Source organism: Pan troglodytes, chromosome 13 (assembly GCF_028858775.2).
Source record: "Pan troglodytes isolate AG18354 chromosome 13, NHGRI_mPanTro3-v2.0_pri, whole genome shotgun sequence".
NCBI classification, from domain to species: domain Eukaryota; kingdom Metazoa; phylum Chordata; class Mammalia; order Primates; family Hominidae; genus Pan; species Pan troglodytes.
In genome coordinates, this window is record NC_072411.2 from 19,664,311 (window position 1) to 19,689,226 (window position 24,916).

General features: G+C 47.2%; 1 protein-coding gene across 1 annotated transcript in view; it reads left to right on the top strand.

The window, feature by feature from the left end:
- MARCO (macrophage receptor with collagenous structure) overlaps positions 1–15,379 on the top strand; it is a 43,840-nt gene extending 28,461 nt beyond the window's left edge. Inside the window, exons 9-17 of the mRNA XM_515756.5 lie at positions 2,226–2,324; positions 2,438–2,473; positions 2,972–3,070; positions 3,164–3,226; positions 11,306–11,350; positions 12,491–12,589; positions 13,146–13,190; positions 13,838–14,014; positions 15,102–15,379. Coding sequence (XP_515756.2) covers positions 2,226–2,324; positions 2,438–2,473; positions 2,972–3,070; positions 3,164–3,226; positions 11,306–11,350; positions 12,491–12,589; positions 13,146–13,190; positions 13,838–14,014; positions 15,102–15,235 — 797 coding nt within the window. The 3' untranslated portion in view covers positions 15,236–15,379. The remainder of the gene's footprint in view (positions 1–2,225; positions 2,325–2,437; positions 2,474–2,971; positions 3,071–3,163; positions 3,227–11,305; positions 11,351–12,490; positions 12,590–13,145; positions 13,191–13,837; positions 14,015–15,101) is intronic.
- Positions 15,380–24,916: the final 9,537 nt, after the last annotated feature.

Here is a 24,916-nt window from a genome sequence, read left to right on the forward strand (position 1 = left end):
GGAGGGCTCGAGGGTCTGTTTCAAATGCCCTGGATGGTTCTGACCTTGAAGGTCTGTGCACCACACTCGGAGAAACACTGGCTTATGGGCTCTGGACTTGACTGAGCATGCCACACTCTCCGCCTCTCAGCCTCCTGCAATCATTGGGGAGGCTCTGCAGCGAATGGCAGAGAGTGAGGATTGCGGGGCCAGGCGGGCTTGGTTCCCATCCCTGCTCTGCACCTGCTCCCCTGTGTGACTAATGCAATACTTCACCCTTCTGAGCTTTAATGTTCTCATTTTAGAAAAGAATGGTAATTAAGTTAAAAAATAATTAAATTAGATATATTTTACAAGACAGTAATAAGGGTTAGAGACCATGTTTTCAAGCCGTCTGCAACATGATAGGCATTAAATACATGATAACTAGTAATAGGCATTAAATATGTGATAGCTAGTAATAGTAATAGTATTAGTAATAATAATAGTAGTAGTAGTTATCCTGTAACGTAGAAAGGGAAGGACTTCAGTTTCAAGATCAGACAGACCTGGGTTCTGATATGGCTCACTAACTGTGTGACCTTGGGCAAATGAATTAACCTCTCTTAGCCTCAATTTACTCTCCTAGAAAAGGGAGCTAATAATAATACAAACCTTTAATGAGGATGAATTACTGCAGGAATATAAGACATATGAGATGTGTACCACTGTACCTGGCACATGGGAATTCCTTACAAAAAAACTGGGAGGCCTTACCCTCAAGAAGACAGCCCTTAGTAGGGATGTGTCAGCCATCCTCAAATATTCAAAGGGCATTTGTGGGAAAGAAAATGGTCTTGCCCAGGGTGGTACCCAGCAGAAGAACAAGGACCAATGGACTAAGGTTTCAGGAGGACCAATTGTGCTAAGGCAAGGGAGGAAGAATGATTCAGAAGCTGGGGCTGACCCATGATGAAGTGCGTGGGCATGGGTTTTAGCGGGAAGCTGACTGCTGGGAGGGGAGGAGGGGCTGCAGAATTCTCCTAGGCTGGTCTGATGAGGGATACTGGCACCAGGAAGATGGTTGGGTGGTTGACCTCTGAGGATCCTTCCAAAGCTGGAACAACACAGTTCTCTTTATAGATGGGAAAGGGAGACCCAGACTTTCTCAAGGTGGTCCTGCCAGCCCCAGAGAAGGGGCCTCAACCAGGTCTTTGCCCACTGAGTCTGAGTTATGCAGCTTCCCAACCACACTGTCACAAAGGCACACATAGAATCCACACCCAGACTCAGGGCTCTCCCTTCTTCCTCACCTCTTCAGAGCTCTCTCTCCCCTTTTCTAATTCACTGGAGAGAAGGCTGGTGTCATGCCTGAGTCCTCCCCAGCTTCAGAATTATCAAAATCATAGAATGGAGCAATAAATGCCTTTTAGCAAAATTGCCTCCCAATAAGCCTTTTTGAAAGCCTAAAAGGTGTTGAGGTGAGATATTCCTCTTTAGAACTTTGCCCCACTCTACCCACCCCCAGGGGAGTGGAGTTGAGCACGGACACCCAGCTGATGGTGGGACCCTGGCAGCCTACCAGTAGTACCCTGCATTGCATGGCTGGCAAGGTCCAGGCAGTCCACCCCTAAACCAAAGAAGTCACAGAGCCCTACCCCAGTGAGGAGCCTCTGTCAATTGATATGCACCAGGCACCAGCAAGAGAGGAGGGAGCGACGGAGGACTCAGAAGGGGAGAGCCTAGGATGAGCTCTGAATTCTGATGATAAGTGGAAAATTTGAAATCTTGGGTAGCAGGAAAGCCCATGTCTGAAGTGCTGGCAAGAATATGAGCTGCTGCAGTGTTTTTCTCTCTATTGATGCCTCAGAGTTGCTATTCTCAGCATTTGGGATCTGCTTTTCGGAATACTCAGGTTTCAATTTTTGAAGTGAATTCAAATAATTGCCAAAATGCAGACACTAAAACAAGCCAGACAGTGCTGGTTGAGCCTTGGCTATTGTCCCTCCCAAGGGGACCAGGGCTTTCTGTTGACTGTCAGCCATACCAGGTCACCTCACCAAATTTTCGTGAGTTTCTTTCTTGTCTCTGGGGCAAAGCGGTGCACTCCTTGAGGGCAGCGGTCATATCTTCCACTCGCGGGCACCAAGTAGGAGCTCAAGGAGTTTAGGGTTTGGGATTTCAGTGGAATGGGAAGTGTCAGAGGAGGACATGGTGGCCTGATTGGAGTTCCTCCCACAACTGACCAAGACTTTTTGGTTTTTCAGGAAGCAAAGGGGACAGGGGCATGAAAGGAGACTCAGGGGTCATGGGGCCTCCTGGAGCCCAGGGGAGTAAAGGTGACTCCGGGAGGCCAGGCCCACCAGGTAAGAGGGCACGTGGTCACATCCACTGACCTCTAGGTATTTCCTTTTTTTTTTTTTTCTGGCTGGCTGAGCCAAAGGAAAAAAAAATTCCTAAAAGTTCTTTTTCATCTTAGGTTTGGCTGGTTTTCCTGGAGCTAAAGGAGATCAAGGTAAGAACTACAGGAATCTGGGCATCATCCCAGCTACCACTGTCCCTGGCAGAGTGAAGCTGGGGACCTGACACCACCGTCTTTTGCTTCATTGTAGTATTCACCCAGAGCACCTGGGGTTTTTTAGACATCTGGCCCTGGCTAAGAGGAACAGAGCAGCCAGTGGGGGGTGGGGGCGGGCCTCACTGATGTTTCTCTCTAGACTTTACCCCACTTTGCCACCCAGGGGGTGGAGTTGGACAGTCACACCCAGAGCTCCTAGTAAGTCCATAAGTCCCAGGCCCTGCAGATGGAAAAGATTAGTAAGTTGCTGAGAATAATTTTCCTCCTACTAAGAGGGCTAGCTCATGGCTTCTAAAGAGAGGTGTTAAAGCTGCCAAGAGGACTGTAAGGTGTTAAGAGGTACATGTCTCACTGCTGAGAACAGAAGCACCGGGGGTTGGGGTACCGGGCCCTCTGCCAACCACCACAGCCTGGCAGTCACTACTTTCCTTTCAGGACAACCTGGACTGCAGGGTGTTCCGGGACCTCCTGGTGCAGTGGGACGCCCAGGTGCCAAGGGTGAGCCTGGCAGTGCTGGCTCCCCTGGGCAAGCAGGTGAGGTCCTGGGTCCTATGGTGGGCACAGGGAGTGATGTGTGAAAACCTGCTTAGTCCAGCCCTTATGCTCTCTGTGGTGTCTGTTGTCCAGGACTTCCAGGGAGCCCCGGGAGTCCAGGAGCCACAGGCCTGAAAGGAAGCAAAGGGGACACAGGTAACAGAGGGTGCAGTGGGTGAGTAGGTGGGCTTGCTGGGTGGCAGGATGGATGGGAGAAAAACTGCTTCTTGTTAGGCCCACGGAGGAGGCAGAGGGTCTTCTGTGCCTTGGCCTCTGAGGTTCCTGGTTATGGAGGGCAGTAGCCCCTGCCAGGACCCCTTAAGCCCAAGGGCCTAGGGCTGTTCTTTCTCTTCTCAGAGCTCATGAAAGGCCTTGAATGCCATGACCAAACCTCCAGCATCACGGAGGAGAGCAAAGCACCTTGCCCATACCATCTCCCTGGTCTGCCTCCCAGCTGTACGTTTCTGCTGTCTCCTGCTAACCCTTCATTGGGGCCCCTAAGAGGGGGTCCAGGAGTCTGGATTCAGGCCGGAGGGTCCAGAAAACTCTTATTCCACATTTTCCTAGGGGGCAGCCTGGGAGCACTGACCCACACTAACCAAAGACTAGTTTATACCATAATGCCAACAGAGTCTAGGTTATATACCATCATGTCTATTTAGTCTAGGTTGTAAACCATTGTACCAATATAGTCTACTTTATAAGCCGTTTTGGTCCAGTCGCAGTGTGCTTGCTTGGTCTAGAAAGTCCAGACCACTCACAATGCATAAGATCAATTCCTGCCTTTCTGCCCTGACATTCAGGGTATTGCAGTGAACAGAGACTGTTGCCAGATGATGTGGGCACACTCTGATTGGGCATTTCTGTGGAGAACTGTTGCACATTGGAAAGCCAGGAGCGGGCAGGAGGGGCAATGGGGAAGGCAGGGTTGTGATGTAAAGCTGCATGTCTGCCAAGGACATCTGTAGACAATCTGCCTCCACCCCTGTCCTCTGCCTGAGAAGGTCACGCTTGTGTCAGACAACCTGGATGCCCTTACCCCCGTGCTGTGCTAGAGACCTACACTGGGACCTGGTCCTCCACAGCTCTAATCAATTGATTGATTCATTCATCACCACCTCCTGGCAAACCCTGGACTCTGGGCTTGAGATTTTGGGTTTTTTTGAAAGCTGTCGGGAGCCATGGCAAGGGCAGCTTTTACACCCTCTCTGTCCTTGTAATCTTTCCAGCCCCAGAACAATTGTGTTTTTTATGGACGGTGTGTTTGGGAGGATCCCTGCTACCTGATCTCACGTGGATGCCACCTGAAGGCCACCAGCTGGGTCTCACCATAGGAAAGATTCCATCTGGGTATAGTCGTCAGATGTTCCTGACTTGTTCACTGTCCATTCTGATCTTATAATTCCATCTTCTCTGGTCTCCAGTCTCAGAGTCCATCTGACTATGAGACCTGATGCTCTCTTGCCCCTGAGCCTTCTGTGTGGTTTCATGGAGATGATTGCTTTCATCTCTCGGTTGTAAATAGTAGTCACCCTCTGCCCCCACCCCCACTGCCAGACTAACGGTTCTCGACTAACCAAGAGTATTGGAGGTAAAACATGATTTTACCCACAGGAGCATTGTGCTTACTCCTCAAGCCCCAAGCTTGTGTCTTCCACAGTCTGAGGGTAGGGAATCCTGCCCTGCCCTTTGCATCCTGGGAGGATTTGCAGAACAAAAGCAGCTCCTGCTAATGAGCATCTTCTTGACACCCAGTGGGACAGGCACTCTTTGTAGCACAACTTTACAGTCAAACAGCCATTAAGAGATGCAGCCAGGTTCAAATCTAGGCCAGTACAAGACAAAGCTTGGGATCTTATTAGTACAGTCTATCATGAGTTCTCCCTCCCCAGCCCCACCATCAGGTGTGCTGATGAGTGACACCTCCTCCCTTCATCCCAGTTCAGAAAAGATCAGAGCAGAAGGTAGCAGCTTGTTCCATTCCTGGGAAGAAACATGAAGCTTTCAGGCCCTATCATGGTTCTTAGTTATTTAACCAGGACCCCCACCCATTTTAGCAAAAGACTTTTGGCCCATAGCTTGGGGATCATTTTAATTTCATCCTCATCGAGACCTTGTGTATCTGCTGAATACCCTTATGGAGTTCTCCAATAATTAGGCCTAGTGGTGAGTACCAGCCAGCAAATTCTAGGGGTTACCCTTAATTCTGGCTGACCAAGTAAACATGAGGAATTGCATTTCAATTTGGGGCTTGTGATAATTCCCGTTTATCTAAAACTGTGCAGGTTGCCCACCCGAGTCCAAATGTTTGCCTTGATTTAGTAGCTGACAGTCCACATGGACATCTCAGAGGGGAATTCCAATAGGACCATAATTTGGCTAATCTAGCTGGGTCTGTAGATCATCCTGGAGTCATAGGCTAATAAACTTCCGGAGAGATTAGATTTGACAACTTCTGAAGTGGCAGAAGGAGGGGCAGGCAGAGGGTGGGAGCCCAATCTCCCCATCATGGAGCACAGTGTATACTTGTCAATGTCAGGATGTCGGTATTCCCCAAACTAAAGCCACTGCAGTGCTTGGCCAGTGTTGATATATCAAGCCAGGTTTCCAAACTGATGTATTTCCCATTTTGTAAATAAAATCGTTAATCTCTCAAGAGAATATCTAGCCACTTTAGATGAAAACAGAAAAATTACAGTGCATTGGCTTGACCTAGGTGACAGCTAGGTTTCGTTACTGCGCATTAATTATTTTAAAAAGATGAGCGGTCTGTTCATTATTATCAGTGCCTCTGGGCCAGGCACTGTGCCTGGGTCTTGACTCCCATGATCACACTGAACTTATCATTCCTATTTTACAAACAAAGAAGCAAAGGCTCAGAGAGAGTAAACCCTTTGCTCACAGTGTCACAGGGAGCATGAACTGAATTCAGAAGTGAATCCCAAAGTCTGATTCCAGAGTTGTGCTTTTCCAGAATCGGTTTTATGGAAGAACGTAGAGTGTATGATTGGAGAGAAATCAGTTACCTTCACCCTGTCCCCACCCCAGCCACACCTCCCACTCCTCCATAAATGGGTACATCCTGGCTTGGTCACCAAGCCTTTCTACCTCCTCCACAGCCACTGACCACACTCTACCCCATTCAGGTGAAATGCTTCCTCTTGTTTGCATCTCTTGAGAGAGGAGCCAGCTCATATTAAAGAAGACAAAGAGGAAATTCCTCCCATTCTGGTGGGAAGATAACCTCCACGTTTTATTAAGCAAGGCCCCATACCCGGCAGAACCTTCTCTCAGGGTCACTTTTTTACCTGCTAGAAACAGATCCTGTCCAGCCTCCATCACATAGTATTTCTAACATTTTCACTTTCAAAGATTGCAGAAGAATAATCCAATTTTAGCTCTACATGTCTTAGCTATTTTGAAATAATATTTATTTAGAAATAAGGAAGGACTCCACTTCAGCTTGTAATCATGACATTTCTCTTTTTACCATTTACACCTCATGAAATAACGTTAGAAGCAGCCAAAACATTTAAACTCCAAAACACCAATCTGATTGGAAATTCTTTATCTCAATGGCCTTTATGTCTAAACTATAGCAATGTGAATTTTCCATGCCCTTTTATTTTCCTCTTGGGGCAAAATCGAAGTGCAAATAACTCAAAATCCATTTTCTCATCTGTATTTCAAGATGTTTTACTTTAAAGATAAGCCAAAAAGATCATCCATAATAGCAACTGAGCCTTATGTCATGAATATAATTTCTTAGTTAATTCCATTCCTCATATCTAAGTTCTGAGATAGTCCAATAATTTATTAAATTCTACTAAGTCAAATCACTAAATTGTCATTTATAAAACTCTTCCTCATTTTCCTCTAAGTTTCTGAGAGAGCTCTGCAGAAGTCTACACATACCCCAATTTTGAGTCCCTTATCCTTCATCTCACTTCTTACCACAAGGTCGATTTGTCAGTTATTAGCTCAATCCTAAATTTGCCAGGTTGCACCTAGCCTCGAAGTTGGCATGGTATTTAGGATAGTTTCCCCAGACGGGGCAAGACAGCAATATCCCCCTCTCTACAAAACATAAAAAAAAATTAGCTGGGCATAGTGGCATGTACCTGTAGTCTCAGCTACTCAGGTGGCTGAAGGAGGAGGAGAAGGATCACTTGAGCCAAAGAATTTGAGCCTGCAGTGAGCTATGATTGCACCACTGCACTCCAGCCTGAGCAACAGAGTGAGACCCTGTCAAAAAGAAGAAAGAAAGAAAGAGAGAGAGAGAGAGGAAGGAAGGGAGGGAGGGAGGGAAAGAAAGGAAGGAAGGAAGGAAGGAAGGAAGGAAGGAAGGAAGGAAGGAAGGAAGGAAGGAAAGAAAGGAAAGGAAGAAAAAGAAAGAAAGAAAAAGAGAGAGAAAGAAAGAAAGAAGAAAGAGAGAGAGAGAAAAGAAAAGAAAGGGAAAGAAAGAAAGTTTTCTTAATGTATTGGAGATTTCTCCATTTCACTCAGAATCAGGAGATCTGAGCCTCAACTTGAACTTACCCCTGACTAGCTGGGTGACCACAGGCTCAGCTACTTGACGTTGCTGAGCCTGTTTCCTTTTCTGTGGCATGCAAGCACTATAGAAGAACACCAGGTCCCTGACAGTTTCACAGCACTCTGGGTTTGAAATAGGCAGCTTCCCTGGGAGCAGGAACAATTGAAGACTTTAGTCAGAACACCAGCTCAACACTAAACAACTGGAAGGCATATGTTTTCTAACTTAACACACATTTCTTGGGAGAATATTATTTCTGTAAAAACACTTTGCAAGTAAATATTTGGAACCCTTTCAGCTTGAGAAGCTTGTGATACTCGGGGAAAGCCAGCTTGCTTATGGTTAAGAAGAAAAATCCAGCATTTATTTGCTCTCCAGCGTAGTTTTACAACATGCAGCTCTAGAACCTATTTTTTAGCCATTTCTCCCTCTACTCTGCAGGAGCTGATCCTATCAGGATGCTGCCTTGATTTATAGTGAAGTAATTACTAGTTCCTCCATCGATTAGTCCATGGACAACCACTCAGCCAGTGTTCTCTTAGCGTCCAGTGAGGCTTGGAGAGAAATGATACAAACCTCAATTCTAATTTCCAATACCCATTAAATACATATCAGAAGGCATTTCATCAAGGTCCAACCTCTGCTATAGGAACTGTGGGTCTGGGAGGGTTCAGACGCGAGAGGGGCTGTGAGCTCCTAAAGAGACAAGGAAGGCTGCTCGTAGGAGGTGGGCTGTAAGCTGGTCGCTCAAGAATGAGTGAGAGTTGTTTAGGGCAGTGTTACTCAAAATGTGGTCCTGAGACTTGCAGCATTAGCATCACCTGGGAACTTGTTAGTACTGTGGATTCTTGGATTCCCACTCCAGTCCCACTAAATCAGTGACTCTGGTGGGACCTAGCAAGTTGTTTACTAACAAGATGCACCCAGATGATTCTGATGTATTCTCTAGTTTGACTACTCCTCTTTTAGGGGGAAAAAATGGCCTCAGGGAGGCTGGAGGTGTCTTGGGAACCAAGTGTGTAGACCAAGTGAAACTCCAGATAGGAGTGAGCCTAGTACTAGTGGAACAAAGGTGCCTTCAGGGAACATTGGGAGGCTGGGCCTGGGTGACAGCCCCAACTTCCCCCATTCACTCTTATGTGACCTTGAATTACTCACCTAGCATCTCTGAGTGTGTACTTTCTCCTCTGTAAAGGAGGGAAATCACACTGCCTTGGAGGGTGGCTGAAAGATCAAACAAGGTAATGGATGTAAAGCCCCTGGCACAGTGCCTGGCGTGATGCAGGCAGCAGAAAATGCTGAGTCCCCTGGAGGTGAGGAGCTAGGAAGGGAGAGTGTGGGAAATGAAGAAGGAGAGTCAGGCTTGGGGCTATGGACCTGGTGAACAGGGGCTTCCCTATGATTCCTGTCTTTACAGGGTGTTTGCTGCTCGGTGCTTTAGGGGACAGTTGGAGGGGTGCATCTCTTTAGGTGGTCACAATAAAGGGTGGTCACAGTGTTTTGAGGCCCCTTCTACTTACCTGCATGTGAACAGCGTATGTCAAGATTGGTCGGGAGAAAGACCACAATCTATGTCTATGATGGTGATGAAGCAGGAAACAGTCCACATCCAGACTCTTGGCCCCTTCTATCTGCATCCCAGAGGGTGCCATGTTGCAGAAATCTCTACCTTAAGAGCGTGTCCCTAGAGGTAGGGTTCAGGGACCCCAAGACACTGTGACCTCCCTGGATGTGGACTGTTTTCTACTTCATCACCATCACAGACATACAGAATGTGATCTTTCGCCCGACCCATCTTGGCGTATGCTGTTCAGATGCAGGTAAGCAGAAGGGAAACATCTGTCGCTTCTCCTGGGCAATCTCAGCTAAGCCCTTCAGGTCGATAGCAGACATTTGCTGGGTGCTAGCTGTGCAGCAATCCTGGTGTTCATGTGTGGACTCAACCTCAGTGCCTGAGGTGCTCCCCACCTGGAGGGGACACAGGACACTGTGGGTCCTGTGACATCATTTATTCAGCACTGGCTGGGCACCGGGCTCAGCGCTTGATACACACGATTTCATTTCAGCCTTACAACTGCCTCAGGAGGCAAACAAGGAGACTCAGAGAAGGAAACTGAGGCTCAGAGCAGGGACACCTGGCTCAAGGTCACAAAGTTAGTATAAGACAGAAGTGGACTCAAGTCCGGGCTGTCAGACTTTGGAACCACTTTGCTTTACTGCCTTGGGAGAAAGGATATCTTGTCTTGGGCGAGGGAGGGAAGGCTTCACAGGTGGTGACATCTGACATCTTTGCAGAGTTTACAAGCTAAATGTGAGTTCTCCAGGTGAACCAAAGCGGTGAGGCATTCTATTCAGAGGGACAGGTGTGTGCACAAATGGCCCTGTGTAAGCTGGGGCCTGTCTGCCAGGGGCTGACCTCTAAGGCACCTCCAGCTCTTACAAAAACCTATCCCATCCTCAGTTCTGTCCCTTTCCCTAACACGAGGAACAGAAGTAGCTGCCCTCTCAGAATCTTCTGGTGCTTCCTGCTTCTCTTGTTGCCTGGGTCTGCAGCGGCAGCTCCCAGCCCCTTAGCTCTCCAGCCCTCCTCCCCAGGCAGCACCAGGCCTGGAGGTGGGATCTGAAATGCCCCCAGAGTCACAACTTCTCTTGCTCATTATTCCAAGAAGGGGCCCTGAAGAGGTCTGCCAGCCCCTTGCCTCTCCCTCCACTGACCAGCACACTGCAGGTGCTTGGGAAATCCAGGGATTGAAGTGAGAGGTGGGGCAGGGCAGGCAGAAACTTCCCCGAGGCAACTGCAAGGAGGTTGACTGAGCTCCATGCTTGGCTGGGGACACAGATACTTATGACTCACTGTTGGTGTTCCCCTCATTACCCTCTAGTAACTGTTATTGATAGTCAATAATGAGCTTGCATTTTCCCAAGTTTGTGTAACTGCCTTGAGGAGTCCTATTTCTCTGAAATAAAATAAATATTGGCACTTAAAATCAAGAGGACATGATCTTGCTAAATGAACAAATTATTATCTCAGTGACCCAGCAGGATGCTGGGGACAGTGGGCCTTCCATGAAAGTTTACTGAAAAAAAGGATGAATGGATGGAAAGAAGGAAGAAAGGGGGACCTTTAACATTAACTACAATAGGATCATCATCAATGACTGTGGTTATTATTTTTCCATTTTCTGGACATTAGACCCTTCAGCCACATGAATCTTTAGCCACTGGGGGCCACAGTGAAAAAAACCAACAAATAATTGAAGAGCATCTACTGTGCATGAGGACCTCCAAAGCTCCTGGTGGCCACTGAGCCCCCTCCACAGTCTTTTGGCAATAAAGATAACTTTATTTACCAAATATCTCCCAATTCTCTTCCAAGATAAATGCAACAGCAGGGAATGGGATTGGATTTAGATGCCAGGTCAGGTTACCGGGGGGCAGGGAAGGCCAGTGGTGCATCTGGGGTCTGTCTAATCCAGGCTTTCATCCAGTACTTCGCTGTTTCACCCCCAACACACCTGTTCTCATTCATCTGCAGACTGTCTCTTTTCATGATCTGCTGAAGAGGCTTTAAACAATCTTGGAGAACCAACGTATCTTTCCATCTGCATTAATCAGACAAAAGGTAGAGGTTGTCTAAGATTAAAAATGTCTAATACCTAAGTTTTATTATCTCCTCCCCGCCTTTTTTGTTTTGATCTTAGGACTTCAAGGACAGCAAGGAAGAAAAGGAGAATCAGGAGTTCCAGGTAAAGGGCAGGCTGCATCTTCATCTCTCGGAGTGATGACGGGGAAGGCCTGCCTTCTCAGAGGGCAGGTCTTGTTGACATTGAATGCACAGCTGTGACCTTCTCCCAAAGTGGAGGTTAAGACTCCAGGGCTCTGTCACTCAAGCCTCAGATTTCTCCGCTGCAAAACCTGGGAACCACAGGAACTCAACATCCTGAGGGGTGTAGCGTATGGGGCAGGGGCTGAGGATGGCAAAGGGGCTGAGGATGGCAAAGGGGAAAAATGTCAGGAGAGCTGGGGGTGCAGGCAGAGGCTCCAGGCTGTACAGCCGCCATGGAGCTGTGCCCCTTCTGCTCCATCCACGGCTGCTGCTTCCCCACCTCAGCTGTGGCCCACTTGTCTCTTCTTGTCCCCCAAGCTTCTCCTCTCTGCCTCCTGCTGCCTGTCGCTGGGCTTTCTTATTCTTATCCTCACCTCCAGAGCCTGTGCTTCAGTAGGGTACTGAGCTGGCACCAGCTGGACGGTGTTTCTAGGCCTCTCAAGAGCCCTGCCCCTGTGAGTGCAAAAGTGAGATTTTTTCAGACACATTTCTTGAGCAAGTTTTCTTCCTCATAAGCTAGATATTCTATTATGTTTTATGGTTTTTTTTTTTTTTCAATTTTTTTAGAGACAAAGTCTCTGTGTCACCCAGGCCCTAATGCAGTGGTGCCAGGATAGCTCACTGGAGCCTTGGCCTCCCGGGATCAAGTGATCCTCCCACCTTCGTCTCCCAAAGCCTGGGATTACAGGAGTAAGCCACTGTACTCGGCCTCTGTTACTATTTCAATTCACTAAAGGAGACATCGAGGCTTAGAAACATTCTAGCAAATTCTCCCAGCGTGGCTAGAACTTCCACATAACTATGTAATTCCAGAAGGACCAACAGTCTGTGGAATACCACCAGCTATTTTAGCCTGCCTGTTCTCGACAGCATTTACCTAAGAGTTGAGAGATCAGTGCAGCCCCCAGATGGACCAAAGACAGGCTGAACATTCAGATAGCCCAGCCATGGGGGAGGTCTGGCAGTTAAGGATAACTCATTTATTAAACAGTAATGCCCTTGGGTCTCTCTTGGGAAGGCAAAGCAGGGCACCTGATCAGGGCAGTGTCTCTCCTTCCAGGCCCTGCAGGTGTGAAGGGAGAACAGGGGAGCCCGGGGCTGGCAGGTCCCAAGGGAGCCCCTGGACAAGCTGGCCAGAAGGGAGACCAGGGAGTGAAAGGTAAGGCCTCTGCATCTGATTCCTTGGTTCTTAGGACTATGCTTTACAGCCAGTTCTGTACCTTAAAATAGGAAAGGCACTGTTTTAAGAGTTCTGGGGATTTTCAGAACCCAGGAGGGTAGAGGTTTATTTCCTTGATTGACAAGTCTTGTGCTGGGGCTTGCCCTAGGCATGGAGCACACAGCAGTGGGTTAGGCGCAGCTCTAGCATCCAAGGCAGGGGCGTGAACATGCACTTGAGCCATGCCCCATGACCCAACACCCCTAGGCAGTTTCCACGAAGGAGATGAGCCCATCCCACTCCATATCTCTGACCAGACCAAGCATCCCTCACCAATCTAACTTCAACCCCTCTTGCTGTAGCTCAGGCCTGTTTCTTCCTGCTCGGTCATTGACACCCGCAGGACGTCCCATCCCCATAATGCCAGGCCACAGGCGAGACCCACGGAGCATCTGACCACCCCCAACCCTCCACCCGCTCCCCACTCATGCAAATGCAGGCAAAGGCATCCTGCCTGGGTTTCTTTCAAACCGTGTGGGTTTTCTCCTCATGACAGGATCATCTGGGGAGCAAGGAGTAAAGGGAGAAAAAGGTGAAAGAGGTAATCACTGTTTATATTATCTTTAATGTGTGCTTTAAAGGCAATTCTGCACCTGAAAATTGTGTGTGTTGGGGGAAGAGACCTTGGTTCTCAAATAAATTTCTCATTTTGGGGAGGAGTTGAGGGTCTAGTCCCTTGAATGAGCCTGCCCACGGCACAGAGCAGCAGTTTCTCTCCCCAGCCACTCTCTCCCTTCCTTCCTTCTCTCTCTTCCTTCCCCCTTTCTCCTTCTTCCTTTCCTTTTCTCTCTCCCTCCCTCCCTTCCTCCCCTTTCCCTTCTTTCTTTCCTCTCCATCCCTCCTTCCTTTCCCTCTCTCCCTCCATTCTTTCCTTCCTTCCTTCTCTTTTCTCAGCTTTCCTTTTTTTCTCTCCACAACACATGACAAGACGTGGTGTATGCGATTTGCAAACCAGCCACAGGGGCACCTGCCCCCGTGGCCTTGTGCCTGCAGGCCCCAGGTGCACGGAGGCTGCGTGCCAGGTTGGGTTGGCACTGTAAAGTGGGATCTTCCAAGCTCTGGTGACAGTCAAGCAGGGGCATTTCTTTTCCTTAACTGTAGAACTCCAAAATGAAAAGAAAGAGCCCGCACTTACCCAAAGCCCCAAGGGGCCTTCCTTGCCTCTCCCATGTGTGTTTCTTCACCCAGGTGAAAACTCAGTGTCCGTCAGGATTGTCGGCAGTAGTAACCGAGGCCGGGCTGAAGTTTACTACAGTGGTATCTGGGGGACCATTTGCGATGACGAGTGGCACAATTCTGATGCCACTGTCTTCTGCCGCATGCTGGGTTACTCCAAAGGAAGGGCCCTGTACAAAGTGGGAGCTGGTAAGTGAGTCATCAGCCGGGGGCCTCTTCCCCAGAGGTGTGGATGTGGCTTTCGCTGGTGGGGTGTTGGCAAGTGACTCAGTGTGGTTTTCTTTAAAAGAAAAATATTGGTCCAAGCAACCAAAAAGCTCTGCAGCGCAGGGCTCCAGGTAAGCATCCTTCCAGCTTGGCAACCCCAGCAGAAAGATGGCCTGCCTTCTCCAGCGCTGACAGTGAAGGCTGGCCTGGCTTCGGTCAAGGTCCATCCAGCCCTGGAGTCAGAATGCCACATGGCTGAGGGTGTTTGCCGCGGATGACTCTCCAAAGGACAGCTGAGTTGATGCAATTGGAAGAACAGAGAGAAGATTCAGGGCAGGCAAACGCAGACGTTCACTCCAGCTGTCTGCGAACCAGCAGCCTGGATTGACCAGCAAGCAGTCTTGGCTGTGATCATCTTTAAAGAGAAGATGGGAAGGGAAGAGAAAGCAAATCAGAGCAGGGACTTACTAAAATGTGTGGAAAATGTCTTCGGATGCTGGAGACTCAGCCTATATCTTTCAGCCAAAAGTTCAAGCCTTGAGCAAAGGAGTTAAGTCCCCAGGCAGAACCCTTTTCTCTGGCCATAGGAGCTGGCCCAGCAGGACATGACGCCAGTTTCCCTTGCTCCCAACCCCAAGTGCTCCCTGTCCTTACCCCAAACCAAAGCAAATGCCCGCTTTAGAGCAGGGCGATGGCTTGATTACAGAGGCATGTGAGGAAGGTGGACGCAGCAGGAGTGAATTAGCAGGAAGGAAACTAAACGCTAGGACACCCACCTAGGAAGATATTTCAAATAGTGTGGGGTTTAAGTATTAAATATTTGCATGAGACTTTTGTCAAAGGGTAGAGAATAGAACGGAGGCAAAGTCATCATAAAAACAACAACAACAACAACAACAACAACAAAAACAGGCTAAGCCAGCCATCAGCACATTGGGCCGGAATGGGCCAGAATGAGTGAGAAGTCGGCAGTCTACCTCAGATGGAAGCTCCCAGGCGCACACGTGGCTGCTTTGCTTTGACTCTAATCCTACCCTTCTTGCTCTCTCTCTTGCTTCTCTCTATCAAGGCACTGGGCAGATCTGGCTGGATAATGTTCAGTGTCGGGGCACGGAGAGCACCCTGTGGAGCTGCACCAAGAATAGCTGGGGCTATCATGACTGCAGCCATGAGGAGGATGCAGGCGTGGAGTGCAGTGTCTGACCCGGAAACCCTTTCACTTCTCTGCTCCCGAGGTGTCCTCGGGCTCATACGTGGGAAGGCAGGGGATCTCCAAGGAGTTCCCTGGGGACAACTGAGCAGCCTCTGGAGAGGGGCCATTAATAAAGCTCAACATCATTGGCTGTGGCTGAGTGTCACTGTGTTCATACCTCCCGTCCCCATTGATGTGCCCACTCCATGCACCACAACATTTCATTGAATTCTCTCATGTCCGTAGCCAGGGGAAGGAGAGGTTGGAGGTGGTGAGGCAGAAGGTGAAGGTCGCCTATGGTCAACCTTAGCCTTGACTATCTCTTCAGTCATTCAGACATAACATCTCTCATGGTGAGCTCTCTCTCCCCCTTTTTGTCCTCCCCTGACAGTGACCTGGTAACATTCCAGCACACACACGAACTCTCTTCATGCCCTATTCTGTGTGCTCCACCCTGAATCCACCTGCCCCACGGGTCCTTGCTCTCTCTCAGCGCCCTGCCTGCTGGGCTAAGCCCACTCTCCATGTTGGAAACCACATAGTAAGCCTGAAATCAGTCTTAGAGTCTCATTGATCTTTCCTTCCATACATGGAATTTACAGAATGGAAATTTCCATTTACAGAATGGAAATATTTATCTGGAGTGAGAGTAAGCAAAAAAGTTTTCTGAAGAAAGCACAATTTGAACTGGACCTTAAAGGGTGGGGAGGATGTGACCCCTTCTTGGCATGCAGTGACTCTGTCACTCTAGGACCTGTAGGTATAAAAGACTTTGTTTTCCTGAGCCTCTCCTGTGTCCCTTCTTGTGGCAACAACTGACTAACCATCTACCGAAAGAACAAAGAACACTAGGTGTCAGGCTTTTTTTTTTATATACTTTAAGTTTTAGGGTACATGTGCACAAACTGCAGGTTTGTTACATATGTATACATGTGCCATGTTGGTGTGCTGCACCCATTAACTCATCATTTAACATTAGGTATATCTCCTAATGCTATCCCTCCCCCCTCCCCCCACCCCACAACAGCCCCTGGTGTGTGATGTTCCCCTTCCTGTGTCCATGTGTTCTCATTGTTCAATTCCCACCTATGAGTGAGGACATGCAGTGTTTGGTTTTTTGTCCTTGCAATAGTTTGCTGAGAATGATGATTTCCAGCTTCATCCATGTCCCTACAAAGGACATGAACTCATCCTTTTTTATGGATGCATAGTATACCATGGTGTATATGTGCCACATTTTCTTAATCCAGTCTATCATTGTTGGACACTTGGATTGGTTCCCAGTCTTTGCTGTTGTGAATAATGCCACAATAAACATACATGTGCATGTGTCTTTATAGCAGCATGATTTATAATCCTTTGTGTATGTACCCAGTAATGGGATGGCTGGGTCAAATGGTATTTCTAGTTCTAGATCCCTGAGGAATCGCCACACTGACTTCCACAATGGTTGAACTAGTTTACAGTCCCACCAACAGTGTAAAAGTGTTCCTATTTCTCCACATCCTCTCCAGCATCTGTTTTTTCCTGACTTTTTAATGATCGCCATTCTAACTGGTGTGAGATGGTATCTCATTGTGGTTTTGATTTGCATTCCTCTGATGGCCAGTGATGATGAGCATTTTTTCATGTGTCTGTTGGCTGCATAAATGTCTTCTTTTGAGAAGTGTCTGTTCATATCCTTTACCCACTTTTTGATGGGGTTGTTTGTTTTTTTCTGGTAAATTTGTTTGAGTTCATTGTAGATTCTGGATATTAGCCCTTTGTCAGATGGGAAGATTGCAGAAATTTTCTCCCATTCTGTAGGTTGCCAGTTCACTCTGATGGTAGTTTCTTTTGCTGTGCAGAAGCTCTTTAGTTTAATTAGATCCCATTTGTCAATTTTGGCTAATGTTGTCACTGATTTTGGTGTTTTAGACATAAAGTCCTTGCCCATGCCTATGTCCTGAATGGTACTGCCTAGGTTTTCCTCTAGGGTTTTTATGGTTTTAGGTCTAACATTTAAGTCTTTAATCCATCTTGAATTAATTTTTGTATAAGGTTTAAGGAAGGGATCCAGTTTCAGCTTTCTACATATGGCTAGCCAGTTTTCCCAGCGAAATTTATTAATAGAGAATCCTTTCCCCATTTCTTGCTTTTGTCAGGTTTGTCAAAGATCAGATAGCTGTAGATATGTGGCATTATTTCTGAGGCTCTGTTCTGTTCCATTGGTCTATATCTCTGTTTTGGTACCTGTACCATGCTGTTTTGGTTACTGTAGCCTTGTAGTATAGTTTGAAGTCAGGTAGGGTGATGCCTCCAGCTTTGTTCTTTTGGCTTAGGATTGACTTGACAATGCGGGCTCTTTTTTGGTTCCATATGAACTTTAAAGTAGTTTTTTCCAATTCTGTGGAGAAAGTCATTGGTAGCTTGATGGGGATGGCATTGAATCTATAAATTACCTTGGGCAGTATGGCCATTTTCATGATATTGATTCTTCCTACCCATGAGCATGGAATGTTCTTCCGTTTGTTTGTATCCTCTTTTATTTCATTGAGCAGTGGTTTGTAGTTCTCCTTGAAGAGGTCCTTCACATCCCTTGTAAGTTGGATTCCTAGGTATTTTATTCTCTTTGAAGCAATTGTGAATGGGAGTTCACTCATGATTTGGCTCTCTGTTTGTCTGTGATTGGTGTATAAGAATGCTTGTGATTTTTGCACATTGATTTTGTATCCTGAGACTTTGCTGAAGTTGCTTATCAGCTTAAGGAGATTTTGGGCTGAGACGATGGGGTTTTCTAGATATACAATCATGTCATCTGCAGACAGGGACAATTTGACTTCCTCTTTTCCTAATTGAATACCCTTTATTTCCTTCTCCTGCCTGATTGACCTGGCCAGAACTTCCAACACTCTGTTGAATAGGAGTGGTGACAGAGGGCATCCCTGTCTTGTGCCAGTTTTCAAAGGGAATGCTTCCAGTTTTTGCCCATTCAGTATGATATTGGCTGTGGGTTTGTCATAGATAGCTCTTATTATTTTGAGATACGTCCCATCTATACCTAATTTATCGAGAGTTTTTAGCATGAAGGGTTGTTGAATTTTGTCGAAGGCCTTTTCTGCATCTATTGAGATAATCATGTGGTTTTTGTCATTGGTTCTGTTTATATGCTGGATTACGTTAATTGATTTTCGTATGTTGAACCAGCCTTGCATCCCAGGGATGAAGCCCATTTGATCATGGTGGATAAGCTTTTTGATGTGCTGCTGGATTCGGTTTGCCAGTATTTTACTGAGGATTTTTGCATCGATGTTCATCAGGGATATTGGTCTAAAATTCTCTTTTTTTGTTGTGTCTCTGCCAGGCTTTGGTATCAGGATGATGCTGGCCTCATAAAATGAGTTAGGGAGGATTCCCTCTTTTTCTGTTGATTGGAATAGTTTCAGAAGGAATGGTACCAGCTCCTCCTTATATCTCTGGTAGAATTTGGCTGTGAATCCATCTGGTCCTGGACTTTTTTTGGTTGGTAAGCTATTAATTATTGCCTCAATTTCAGAGCCTGTTATTGGACTATTCAGAGATTCAACTTCTTCCTGGTTTAGTCTTGGGAGGGTGTATGTGTCCAGGAATTTATCCATTTCTTCTAGATTTTCTAGTTTATTTGCATAGAGGAGTTTATAGTATTCTCTGATGGTAGTTTGTATTTCTGTGGGATCGGTGGTGATACCCCCTTTATCATTTTTTATTGCATCTATTTGATTCTTCTCTCTTTTCTTCTTTGGTAGACTAGCAGTCTATCAATTTTGTTAATCTTTTCAAAAAACCAGCTCCTGGATTCATTGATTTTTTGAAGGGCTTTTTGTGTCTCTATTTCCTTCAGTTCTGCTCTGATCTTAGTTATTTCTTGCCTTCTGCTAGCTTTTAAATGTGTTTTTTCTTGCTTCTTTAGTTCTTTTAATTATGATGTTAGGGTGTCAGTTTTAGATCTTTCCTGCTTTCTCTTGTTGGCATTTAGTGCTATAAATTTCCCTCTACACACTGCTTTGAAAGTGTCCCAGAGATTCTGGTATGTTGTGTCTTTGTTCTTATTGGTTTCAAAGAACATCTTTATTTCTGCCTTCATTTCGTTATGTTCCCAGTAGTCATTCAGGAGCAGGTTGTTCAGTTTCCATGTAGTTGAGGGGTTTTGAGTGAGTTTCTTAATCCTGAGTTCTAGTTTGATTGCACTGTGGTCTGAGAGACAGTTTGTTATAATTTCTGTTCTTTTACATTTGCTGAGGAGTGCTTTACTCCCAACTATGTGGTCAATTTTGGAATAGGTGTGATGTGGTGCTGAAAAGAATGTATATTCTGTTGATTTGGGGTGGAGAGTTCTATAGATGTCTATTAGGTCTGCTTGGTGCAGAGCTGAGTTCAATTCCTGGATATCCTTGTTGACTTTCTGTCTCATTGATCTGTCTAATATTGACAGTGGTGTGTTAAAGTCTCCCATTATTATTGTGTGGGAGTCGAAGTCTCTTTGTAGGTCTCTAAGGGCTTGCTTTATGAATCTGGGTGCTCCTGTATTGGGTGCATGCATATTTAGGATAGTTAGCTCTTCTTGTTGAATTGATCCCTTTACCATTATGTAATTGCCTTCTTTGTCTCTTTTGATCTTTGTTGGTTTAAAGTCTGTTTTATCAGAGACTAGGACTGCAACCCCTACTATTTTGTTTTCCATTTGCTTTGTAGATCTTCCTCCATCCCTTTATTTTGAGCCTATGTGTGTCTCTGCAAGTGAGATGGGTTTCCTGAATACAGCACACTGATGGGTCTTGACTCTTTATCCAATTTGCCAGTCTGTGTCTTTTAATTGGAGCATTTAGCCCATTTACATTTAAGGTTAATATTGTTATGTGTGAATTTGATCCTGTCATTATGATGTTAGCTGGTTATTTTGCTCGTTAGTCGATGCAGTTTCTTCCTAGTCTTGATGGTCTTTATAATTTGGCATGTTTTTGCAGTGGCTGGTACTGGTTGTTCCTCTACATGTTTAGTGCTTCCTTCAGGAGCTCTTTTAGGGCAGGCCTGGTGGTGACAAAATCTCTCAGCATTTGCTTGTCTGTAAAGGATTCTTTTTCTCCTTCACTTATGAAGCTTAGTTTGGCTGGATATGAAATTCTGGGTTGAAAATTCTTTTCTTTAATAATGTTGAATATTGGCCCCCCACTCTCTTCTGGCTTGTAGAGTTTCTGCCCAGAGATCAGCTGTTAGTCTGATGGGCTTCCCTTTGTGGGTAACCCAACCTTTCTCTCTGGCTGCCCTTAACATTTTTTCCTTCATTTCAAGTTTGGTGAATCTGACAATTGTGTGTCTTGGAGTTGCTCTTCTTGAGGAGTATCTTTGTGGCGTTCTTTGTATTTCCTGAATTTGAATGTTGGCCTGCCTTGCTAGATTGGGGAAGTTCTCCTGGATAATATCCTCAGAGTGTTTTCCAACTTGGTTCCATTCTCCGCATCACTTTCAGGTACACCAATCAGATGTAGATTTGGTCTTTTCACATAGTCCCATATTTCTTGGAGGCCTTGTTCATTTCTTTTTATTCTTTTTTCTCTAAACTTCTCTTCTCACTTCATTTCATTCATTTGATCTTCCATCACTGATACCCTTTCTTCCAGTTAATTGAATCGGCTACTGAGGCTTGTGCATTCATCATGTAGTTCTCGTGCCATGGTTTTCAGCTCCATCAGGTCCTTTAAGGACTTCTCTCATTGATTATTCTAGTTAGCCATTCGTCTAATCTTTTCTCAAGGTTTTTAACTTCTTTGCCATGGGTTCGAACTTCCTCCTTTAGCTCGGAGTAGTTTGATTGTCTGAAGCCTTCTTCTCTCAACTCATCAAAGTCATTCTCAGTCCAGCTTTGTTCCATTGCTGGTGAGAAGCTGCGTTCCTTTGGAGAAGGAGAGGTGCTCTGATTTTTAGAGTTTCCAGTTTTTCTGCTCTGTTTTTTTCCCATCTTTGTGGTTTTATCAACCTTTGGTCTTTGATGATGGTGACGTACAGATGGGGTTTTGGTGTAGATGTCCTTTCTGTTTGTTAGTTTTCCTTCTAACAGTCAGGATCCTCAGCTGCAGGTCTGTTGGAATTTACCAGATGTCCACTCCAGACCCTGTTTGCCTGGGTATCAGCAGCAGAGACTGCAGAACAGCATATATTGGTGAACAGCAAATGTTGCCGCCTGATCTTTCCTCTGGAAGTTTTGTCTCAGAGGAGTACCCGGCTGTGTGAGGTGTCAGTCTGCCCCTAATGGGGGGTGCCTCCCAGTTAGGCTAGTCAGGGGTCAGGGACCAACTTGAGGAGGCAGTATGTCTGTTCTCAGATCTCAAGCTGCATGCTGGGAGAACCACTACTCTCTTCAAAGCTGTCAGACAGGGACATTTAAGTCTGCAGAGGTTTCCGCTGCCTTTTGTTTGGCTATGCCCTGCCCCCAGAGGTGGAGTCTACAGAGGCAGGCAGGCCTCCTTGAGCTGGGGTGGGCTCCACCCAGTTCGAGCTTCCCAGCCGCTTTGTTTACCTACTCAAGCCTTGGGAATGGCAGGTGCCCCTCCCCCAGCCTCACTGCCGCCTTGCAGTTTGATCTCAGCTAGACTGCTGTGCTAGCAATGAGCGAGGCTCCGTGGGCATAGGATCCTCTGAGCCATGCGCAGGATATAATCTCCTGGTGTGCCATTTGCTAAGACCATTGGAAAAGCACAGTGTTAGGGTGGGAGTGACCCGATTTTCCAGGTGCCATCTGTCACCCCTTTCCTTGGCTAGGAAAGGGAACTCCCTGACCCCTTGTGCTTCCTGGGTGAGGCGATGCCTTGCCCTGCTTCAGCTCATGCTCGGTGTGCTGCTGCACCCACGGTCCTGCACCCACTGTCTGACAATCCCCAGTGAGATGAACCCTGTACCTCAGTTGGAAATGCAGAAATCATTCGTCTTCTGCATCACTCATGCTGGGAGCTGTAGACTGGAGCTGTTCCTATTTGGCCATTTTGGCTCCATGCCCCAGGTGTCAGGTTTTGACTGAGGTCCGAGGGAAGTCAGTGGGCAAGTGGCAGGTAGCTGGAAGAACACTCGAGGAATCGTAGGCAATTTCAACATGGCTTTATTCTCTCTCTGGACACAAGCCAGCTGTGGGCACGAGTGAGCCATGGGCACAAGGAAGCCGTGAGTGCAAGCTGTATGTACAGTGTCAGCAAGGTAGTTATACCTTTTACAGACAACAGTGGCTCCAAGCCTCACATGAGCACGTGTGAGTGGTTACATAATGTGCCTCACATGGCATGGTTACATAATGTTTGGAGTTGTGCGCCTGCACTCCAAACCCATTGAGTCATGCTGCGCCGGCAGGCTGCCTTGACCTATTCCTGACTAAAGTGCAGGCATTTCCCTTACACTAGGGCATCACATAATATAAATAATATTATTCCCATTTTATAAATGAGCAAACCCAGCCTCAGAGTGGGGAAACAATGTAGTATGCTGGCTGCGCTTTGCCCAGCTTATATTCATGGCACTAACAATGTGACTGCAGCTCCTTTCCCCAGAAGCAAGGTCTGCTTCCCACACCTTGACTCTGGGCTTGTCTCAAGACTTGCTTTGGCTAACAGAAAGTGGCAGAAGTGCTGGGAAGCAGTTCCAAGCCTGGGCCTCAAGTGACCTTGCACTCGCTTGCTGTCTCTTGGAATCCAAGCTATGTTGTGAAAACAAGACTGGCTGGCCCATTAGCAGGGGAGTGAGTAGGTGGAGGGGGCCCAGTTGCCCCAGCTGAGGTCATTGTCATCAGCCAGCTTACAGCTAACCATGGCTGCATTAGTAAGCACAGCCGAGCTGGTCAAGCCCAGCCCACAGCAGAAGAACTACCTGCCAAACCAACCCACAGACTCTTGGGAAATCACAAATGGCTGTGGCTTACCACCACTAGGTTTGGTGGTGGCTTGTTATGCAGCAACTGATAAAAATTAGTTTACAGAGGACACACAGCTAGGAAGGGCAGAGCTGGGATTCAAACCCAGGTCTGTCTGGCACCAATAAGATTGAGAGAAAGGAGGGTTGCTGCTGCCGGCATCTCTACCAGGTGACTCCTCCCATAAGCTCTCAGGCTGTGCTAAGCTGAAGAGATTTCTCTTTCAGATCCACAGGGGCTGCCGCATGCACATGACTGCTGTGTGTCAGGACACTGGTTTTGTGGCTGATGAGGAACTGGGTAAAATCAGCACTACAGCATCATCTAGGGCCACTGAATGTGAGGCATGGCCTCCACATGACTCCGTGGCAGGAGATGTGGCCGCACTGTCCAATTGAAATGTGTCTTCCTTCCTATGCTCCGTTCCTGGCTGCAGCCTGCAGCTCTGGGCAGACTGGCTGGGCAGGACAGAGATGGTGGGCCTCTCAAAAAAAACCCTGTGCACAAGCCCTCCTGCCACTCCCCTGCCTAGCAGGGCACCCCACAGGGCACTTCCCAGCAGCAGATCATAGTGGTGTGGCTGAGAACAAAAGTTCTGGACTCCAGTGGCCCAGGTCAGGGTCCCGGTGCTGCTGTGCAATGACTCTGTCACCTGCACAAGAAAGGCATCAAGCCTCTCCAGGCCCAGTTTCTGTCCCTGTAAAATAAATAGTAACAGTTTCTTCCTCGTAGAGTTCTTGTGAGGATTCATTGAAATAATAAGCAAAAAGACAGCATTTAAAATGGTGTCTGGCACACGGTCGGCACTCAGCCTTTGTTGTAGTCATCCTTTAAGGCCCTTCCCAGCTCACCCCACCCAACATTGGCCCCACTGAGCCCTCTGCACATGGCGAATGGGTCTTCTCAGGCCCTCCCATCAGCACCAGGCTTGGGAGGTCTAGGATAGTGAGCCTGTGGCTCCTCCAGAAGCCGATAGTGATGCACTGAGGAGTGCAAGAGAAATATTGGGGGTAGCATCTGTGAAAGGGAAAACGTGGAGGGAGCAGGATGAGCAGGAGAACCTCAGACCGTAATGCAGACATGCCCCCGACTTGGCCACATTGACAAGGAGACCCAGAGCAAGGATGGCCTCTCAGAAGGGTCCTGGGTGGGCAGGAGTTGCAGATCCTAGTGCCCTGCCCTGCCCTGCTTTGTCCCTGGCCGGGTGCTGCCCCAAATGCACAGCCTTGACTAGGGAGTGGAAGGGAGTCCTGAAGGTGCCACCGAAAGGCTGGAGGCTCCCATGCTGTCTGTGGCCCGATGGCAGGTTCTCTCTAGAGGCCAGAGATTCAGAAGCACTAGAGAGATTCAGAGAATCCCTGGCTGCTAGGTGGTTTGCTGAAAAGAGAGTGGGAGTTGAGATCAGATTCAGATCCCAGCACTAATGACCAGCTGTGTGGCTTTGAGGATGCCACACAGCCTCTCTGAATGTCTGTTTCTCATCTGTAAGGTGGGAATAATGATAATGAAAATACTGCCATCTGGAGTGACTGCTGTGCTCTTGGCACATACTGGGGACTGAATAACCGTAGCTTGATTATAATAGCTTCTGATACCAAGCCTCATTCTTACCACATCTCCACCCAACGTATCTTCCCTTCTTCCTTCCACTACTCCAGAATTCTCCCCACTCTTTAAGTCCCAGTTCAAATTGTGCCTCCTTTAGAAAATCTTTTTGATTGCTCTCACTTCAGATAAGTATTTCATTTCTCTTTATCCATATAGCCCACCCATGTAAAGAAGG